The sequence below is a fragment of the Heterocephalus glaber genome, unplaced genomic scaffold (assembly GCF_053883595.1).
Source record: "Heterocephalus glaber isolate CG9 unplaced genomic scaffold, H.glaber_assembly_v1.0 deba00001472, whole genome shotgun sequence".
NCBI lineage: Eukaryota > Metazoa > Chordata > Mammalia > Rodentia > Bathyergidae > Heterocephalus > Heterocephalus glaber.
In genome coordinates this window covers 44,434,927-44,442,970 of record NW_028258315.1, presented here as the reverse complement: position 1 = coordinate 44,442,970, position 8,044 = coordinate 44,434,927, and the positions used below count along the sequence as shown (strand labels likewise).

At 43.9% G+C, this 8,044-nt stretch overlaps 1 protein-coding gene across 1 annotated transcript; it reads right to left on the bottom strand.

Moving 5' to 3' along the window:
• Positions 1 to 593: 593 nt before the first annotated feature.
• On the bottom strand, positions 594 to 1,491 carry Calml5 (calmodulin like 5). The gene has a single exon (XM_021266305.2). It carries the CDS (start codon positions 1,360 to 1,362, stop codon positions 916 to 918), a length of 447 nt encoding a protein of 148 aa, XP_021121964.2. The 5' UTR covers positions 1,363 to 1,491; the 3' UTR covers positions 594 to 915.
• Positions 1,492 to 8,044: the final 6,553 nt, after the last annotated feature.

Sequence of the window (8,044 nt, the reverse complement as noted above, 5' to 3'; positions counted from 1 at the left end):
ACACAAGTGTACACACGGAGACACATGTATGTACATACAGATACACATACATCCACAAGACACTCATGTATACACATATAGACATACAGAGACATTTAGAGACACACATATATACCCACATTCTCACTGACATACAGAAGCATACCCACACAGCATAGGCAGACGAGAGATCCAGGCATACACAGAGACATGGGCATACACAGACACACATGCAGACACACATACACAGAGACACACACCCTTCTTTTTTACTTGGGGTTCAAGCACAGCAGGCTATTGCAGAGATGATGTCCTTGGTGGGCACATAAGTAGTGCTGCCCATCTTTGCCTCGAGATCTGGCCTGACCTGAAACTCAGGCAAACTGTTTGCCCAAAGACACCTGTTTCCTCCACTCCCCTGCCCCCCAATACTGCCACTCACCTGTTTTCTTCCTTGGGCATTAAGCGAGGCAGGAGGTTGACCGTGGAGGATCACTCAACAAGGATTTTCCACAAAGACCAGTGAAAGGGATTGAAGCTCAAAATAATACTAAATGTACTATTTGGGGCTCCTGAAATTTCAGCTTTCCAATCAAACACGAAGCACACAGCTGGGCTTTGCATTCCTTTTATTTAGATCATCACAACATCCCTGTGAGGTAAGGAGCACCCATCACACTGTGGGAAAAAGAGGAGGGACCAGACTAAGGAGGCTGCCTTTCACCCAGGGAATCAGTAGGCAGAGAGGGTCTCATTAGCAGCCCCAGACCACCCAGCTTCCAGGCCCAAGAGAGCAAAGTCTTCCTCATCCATGAGGTAATTTCCCATCCACCAAACCGGATTTTCCATCTATAGACCCACCACAAAAGCAGGGTCCCTGAGAAGGCACCAGAACCTGGCAGGCCAAAGTCAGGCAGACAGGGACAAGGTAAAGCCTCACTTCTGGCTGAGGACCTTCATGAACTCTTCATAGTTCACCTTCCCATCCTTGTCCACATCAGCCTGTTGGATCATGGTGTCCAGCTCGTCCTGAGAAAGATCCACCCCCAGCTTGGTCATGGTCTGTTTGAGCTCTTCCACACTGATGTGACCATCACCATTCATATCAAAGGCATGGAAGGAGGCTCTCATCTCCTCACTGCTCAGGGCCTTCATCTGCTTTTTCATCGCATCCAGGAACTCCTGGAAGCTAATGGCACCGTCACCATCCTTGTCCACGCTGTCCATGAGTAATTTCAGCTCTTCCTCTGAGAGGTTCTTGCCCAGTTTCTTCATCACCTCACGCAGCTCCTGGATGCTGATCTTGCCATCTTTATTCAAGTCAGCCTCTTCAAAGGCTGTCTTGAATGCAGCCACCTGCTCTTGAGACAGCTCCTTGGCCATGGTTTTGTCCCCTGAACCTTGTGGAGCTTCTGAGCTTGCTGCCAAATGGGTATCAACCTATTGTCCCCAAGGCTCACGGTCCAGAGCTCAAGGAGGCCACTGAGATCTGAAGCAGCATCTGTCAGAGGGCAGACCTATAAGGCAGTCTTTCTTGGGTAGGGGAACCCCCTCCTTTTCTGCAATTAGAGCAAAGGGAGGAGGAAGGTTCCCCACCCTTCATCTGTCCTCAGGCAAGATCCTCCTCCCAGGGAGGGACACACTAGCTGCAGACAAGAAATGCAAGAACTGGAGTGGGAAGGTTCACAGAGAGGGTCTGGTGTAACTGCCATAGGTTCAGTGGGATCAGAGACCTAACAACCTCTCCTGACCCTGATGGCAGGAACATCAGCCCAGGGTACAAGTCCCCTGCAACTTGTTCTCACAGAGATCTTGACAAAGCCCATGAGTTTAAGAAGCTGCACCAACTCTGCAGAAACAGTCTAAAAAGGGGTAGGGGTACGGATACATAGTCCTGAGGAGTGAGAGCTCCATTTCATATTTCCCTTCTCTCTGCTCTTTCCCTGAGGGTGATGCTGGTGGCTGGAATGGAGGATTGAGTCTCTGTGGGTGCAACCATGGCCTTCATCAAATCCACAGTCCAGAGAAGGCAGCAGATTAGAGCAGAGAATGGGGTTCTCTTCACTTTGGGAAACCTTTAGCTTCCAGAAAGCAAGGAGCCAGGATGCATTTAGAATAATAGGCAGTGCTGAGATGCTGTTTGTTTTTGGATTTGGGGGACAGGCATTCACTACATAGCCCAGGTTGGTCCTGAATTCGCCATTCTTCCTCAGCTTCCCAAGTGCTGGGACTACAGACATACTCCACCATAGACATTATTTCAAAGGCAAGGAAAGGGCTTACCCACCCCTCCAACCAAGGATACTTCCTCTCCAGCTCAGTGATTCCTACTATTCCATTCTATTGCTATAAGTCTATTGCTAAGTTGTCTATGCTGATGCCCTTTGGAGATGAGCAGCATGTGTTTAATTTACAGAGGAGAAAACCACTGAGGTTGGAGTCTTTTCTAAGAGCTGCCTGGACACTTGGAGGCAATAAATGGCCATCAAGGGCCAGCCTGGAAAGTGTCAAGGGGCAGGAAGGGGCAGAATGGAGCTACTAAGGGTGAGAACTTGGCCTCCCTCTGGTTTTACTAAGCATTAGCCCTAAGCATGGTGAGCCATCTAGGAACCCCAAGGGCCACACATCTGATTTGCCTTCTGAAATGAAACCCATCCCTGCCCACTCTCTGGAGGACAGGGTTTGGAACAAGAGTTCAACCCTCAAGGCACCATCCCCAAATCCATCCAAGGGTAGAAACCATGTCTGTGAGGGGCTATTTGCCATGGAGTCCCTAAGATGCCTTTCTCAAGCAAGTCTCCTCTTAACAGATTCCCATCCTTTCCCTACCCAACCACTGCTTGTACTAAGAAAAAAAATTATTTACTTTCCTCCAGAAAAATGTACAAATTCCACCTTTCTCTGGTTCAGCCAGTGAAACAGACTGAGCATTCTCATCCTTATCTCACTTATGAGTTCAGGAGGACTTAGGTATAAAGACAGATTCAAAAAGAAATATCCCATTTTATAACTTTTTATAAAGACATCATGCTGAAAGATGATTATCTCATCTTTGTTCTGGAATAGTACAGAGGCCTCAATAAATATTAAACAATCAATTTCTCAATGAAACTGAAAACCAGTATTGGGTGGAGAATATCATTCCAGTCTGGTGACCAGAACCTTGCTTGGTAAGAACCACAAGAAGGGTGGAACTCTTAATAACTAGATACAATCCAGCTCCTTTATTTATTTTTAAAAGAATATTTGAAGATAGCAATCTATATTTGAAATTTCCTTTTCTTCTCATTTAATCACCAAGGCCTGTCATTAAAATCCGAGTGTTTAATAAGTATTGACTTGGTATTTTCCCTTGATATTAAATAATAATTTACAAACTATATCAAGATTTTTGAGTTCTTGGTTCCTGTTCTACCACTGATGTGGCACATTATGTCTCAGTATCTTTACTATTAATTAGGATAATACATCCACCATATCTAACAAGATTACTTAGGATCAAAGTATAAAGTTCAGAACCAACAGAAGATGTCATTATTCTATGATAAACTTCATGTTCTAGGATAAGCTGGATCTCTTTTGATGTAAGCCTCAAGAAACTATTTACTTGAAGGTCACTGTTTTCTTATATCTTTCTTGGTTGAACTGAAAAATGATACTGCTCCATTTTCAAGTTGTAGATGAATCCAGCAAACCAAGAATCTGAATGTTAGCATAGCTTTGGACACTGGGTCTAACCAATGCCGTTCCATGTGCAGTGGCTCTTCATTTAGAAAAACATCTAGCTATGTCCCATCATGGGACAGGAAGGTGATACTTTTTAGGTGACTCTTGTATTATGGAGGAAGAAAGGGAGTCTCTAAGAAGAAAAGTCCTATGACTTTTGACTGTCTCTCTATTCTCTACCTGCATGTGGGCCCTGTTTCCTCTCCAAGGCCACACTTGCTTTTTCCAGGGCATTCATAGACACTAAAGTAGTTTCTTTACTCTTTTCACCCAGCCTCCTCCCTCAGTAGGTGGGCAGGCAGCTACACACTGGCTCAGTCTTCAAGTGTGGGAGCCCCTTTCTTCTCTTTGAGTCAGGACCAGGGATAGCTAGGCATGAGTGACCCACAGTTCAGGGGCTTGACTCAGTCGAACTAGGAGTTAGGAAAGGAAATAGCATGGCATTTGTTGCCAAAACCCAGTTAAGCTTCATTGTCTAATGGTTTAACGCATAGCCAAATGTATGCACTATTCAGCATGTAGTGTGGAGACCTGAATATGTGGCAGTTGCAATTGTCTTTCTAGCTGAAGTGCATTTACAGGCTGTACCACCTGTGAGGCTACCTGTGTAATAAAAGAAACAAGGGATATTATTTATCCAGCGAGGAGTCCAAGGCTGAGAGGCCCAGCTACTTGCTCCTGTCTACACACTTGAGGTCCCTTGGGCCACTTAGAAGCAAACTCAAAGTACATTAGTTAGAGCAGGGAATAATGTGTCCCGTCCATCCCCGGCTATGGTAGCCATGCCCCTGGGCTGTGTGTGAGGGACACAAGGGAGATGCTAAGGGTTATGAAAAACTGAAGCTGAGCAGAAGAGGCTAGAGTTTGCTGATAAGACAGAGAAGGGAAAGAAAGTTGTGGTTAGCAAGGATGGACAAGAGATCAGGTTTGTAGGAGGTAGACACTCCTCCCAAGGACATGTCCCCTTCTTTCTGCCTTTCAGCTTACTGCCCTCGAAGATACAGACTCTTCCCAATGAGAACAACTGTAGACCTGGAGGAGAAAGGGTACCCTTATTAAGGAGAGATGAAGACACTCCCCAGGTGTCAGAGGGAGGAGAAAGACCTCTCCTGGGCTGCTGGACCAGTCTCTAAAGGTAGGAAGGGAGAAGTAGCAACCATAGAATTCAATTGCTTTGTGTGCATATATGTGTGCTTGTCATGTATATATGTGTTTGTGTACATGTGTGTAGGTGTATACCTATGAGTATACATGTGTGTGTGCATACATATCTGTAAGGCACATATATTGGTATTTTGTGTCCTATGTGTTCATGTGCATGCATTGTGTGGGCCTTTTGTATGTGTATTTGTGCATGCAGTGTACATGCGTGTTTATATGTGTGGTTGTGTGCACAGTGTTAGGAGGAGATGGGGGATGGTTGTCTTTCTGTTCAGGCATTTAGAAGGAATGGATTAAGCCAACTCCTGCTTTCACATGAGCTTGACCCCAGAAACAAATACACACTCCAAAGCTCCTATTAGCATTTGGCTAATGTGGGTGAAACACTCCTAAGAAACCAGTCAAACAGGTCCTGAAGCTGAGACCAGCTTGGAACTCCTTTGGCTCAGGTGACTTGCAGGAACCTGATTTCACCTTGGCATCTGAGACTTCTCCATTGCATTGGCACAGACTGGCTTCCCCGAGGGTAATGAGAAGAAGTCTGTGTGGAGTCACTGTGTCTGTTTGCAATGTGATCCATGGGAGAGAACTTCTGGAACTAACTTCACAAGCTTATTTGCCTTCAAGATTTTCCCCCAAAGTGAGGAGTAGAAATGGTGAGAAACTATTCTGCTTTCACAGAGGGTGGGATCCCAGCAACCAGCTCCCATGTCCCCCTAAACACAGGTGGCAATAACATGTGGTTCAGTCACTGAAATCAGGAAACTGTGAGTTCTGGCTGTTACATTTTCCTACCTGTGCAGCCTTCAGCAAGCTACTTCCCATTCCCAAGTGTTAGTGGCCTACACTGTAAAAGGCTATTACTAGACCCAGCCATTTTGTGAGTAAAAGAGGTTCAGGGAAAGCTTAGTTCAGAGCCTGGCTGAGGGAGCCCTCAGTGTGTTAGAGTTTGTACTAATCCACTCAGTCACCCTGCACCAGCTCTCTGTGAGGTCCCAGTCAGGTGTCCATCTCCTCTAAACTGCCCTATCCCTGGCCAAAGGATAAGTGTCCTCACAGCACCCATTTGGCCATTTCACATCCCCAGAAAGCCTGAAGTATTGTCAAGAAGCACTGATTTCATTGATGCGACACATACTACCTGTTGAGCTCCAGAGTCAGGCTTCCTAAGTGTCTGATACTCAGTTGTGTTCCATATGTGTCCAGTGAATTAGGTGAATAGACATAACTGATAGGAAGTTATCATATGGTGAGGACTTATAAGTTGGAGAGCACCATTCCCTTGTGGATCCTTATGCAATCAACAAAGAGGTCCCCTGGGAAAAGAGCAGAGGCTCTGCTCTCATGGAGATTATTATGTCTGTGTGTTCTGAGGTAAACACAGGCCTTTGGGCTGGCAAGAGCTGCTATTTATTCATTTCCCGCAGTCTGCCCAGACTTGTTGGGGTAGTTGGCAAGAGCAGTCCTTCCCACTCTTACCCACCATTGACACACCTGGGAGCTTGGCAGGACACACACTACTCTGTGTCCCAGACCCAGGGCCTGTTCACCTGTCCCCTAATCATGTAGGACTTTCTATAGGAAGTGTTTTGAGTTTCTTCAGGTTCCTGACATATTTAACTCTGACTATCCAGGAGTGGATTATACATTCCATTCCCCATTATTTAAGACAAACTAGGTAGCAGATCCTTCCAGGGGTTAAAGGTGATCAATATGACCCTTAGTTCTCTCATCTGATGCCATGCATGGAGAAGTCTGGGTCTGCTTCAGTCTTTCCAGGCAATCTTTCCCACCTGCTGCCTGTGAGCTACTATTACTCTCTCTTGGGTCATCTCTTAGTGTGTCCTGTGATCCTCTTTGTCTCACAGCTGTTAGTGGCATAGGTTAGGGCAGAAAGTTGCCAGGAAAAAAGAAATTAACCAACTTGTAAATCAACAACTTTCATCTAAAAACCATAATCAATTAATTGTTCTGAGGGAGGTGCTCAAAGCCTCCAATAAATAAGTTTCTGGACTCAGAAGCAGGGAGATTACCGTGAGCCTGAACAGTGGATAAATGCAGGAATTGAGGTGGGGGATCCTAGATGAATCTTCCAGGGACATCAAGGAATGACTGAAGAAAAAACTGAAACTTTTACATAAGCAGCAAAAAAAGACTAGAAAGGAAGAAAAATGATAGATGTGGAGGGAAATGATAAATTACAAAACATTTAATATGCAAAGAGAATTCTTAAGTTGTTAAAAACTACAATCATTCCATAGAAAAATGGGCCAAGGATATGAATAATTTCACAGAAGGACAAATTCTAGTAACCAGCAAACAAATTAAAAGATGGTAAAGTTTGGCAGTGCACAAGAAAAATTAAAATAATAATGAAGTATCATTTTATGTCCAATCTGGTGACAAAATTAGCTGAAATATCTACTTCTGGAAAAGATATAGGAAAATTAATATCACCCTACATTGCTGGTGGAAAATCAAATGAGGCAATTTTTTAAATAGTCAGGCAGTATGTCATATATTAACTCTAATAATTGTATTACATGACTATGAACAAAAATTTAGGATATTAACATGGATTCAGAAGGTAGCAATATGCAGGAAAGGAAATGAACAAGATGAGAAAGACTGTATGAGATATATATGTTTAAATTTTAAAAAATGTTACAGTAAAAGACACTCTACCATTAATCCCCCTTAAAGTATTCCCCCTTGCTTCTAACACAATTATCCCATAACTCTTGCCACTTTCTGAAGCAGTTCTGGAAATCCTCTCTCATGAGTGTCTTTACAAGAGATGATAAAAACAAAAACAACCATAAAAACCAAAACACAATGCTTGTTGCCCAATGCCATCCAGCAGAAAGGTAGGCTCATAAAAAAATTACAGTGTGCCCTTATCCACCTTATTCATTGGGTTTGGCACTGTGCAACTTTTTACTCTTCTTCAAAGGTCAATATTTTGAATCTATTCTTCAGGACTTTAGGACATCAAGGCAGCTACGACTGTACAACTAAAGACACACCAGGTGTGTGTGTGCGTGTGTGTGTGTGTGTGTGTACGAATTTAAATAAAATATTTTAAAGGGCCTTTATTTTAAAGTACCTACCATTTCTATAACAATTCATTTATTTTTTATATACCTATGCCTCAAAAAGCTTTCATTTTTAAGAAAGA

What these genes read in the sequence shown, in the direction of transcription:
- Calml5 (XM_021266305.2), bottom strand. Translation starts at nt 1,362, where the DNA reads ATGGCCAAGGAGCTGTCTCAAGAGCAGGTGGCTGCATTCAAGACAGCC.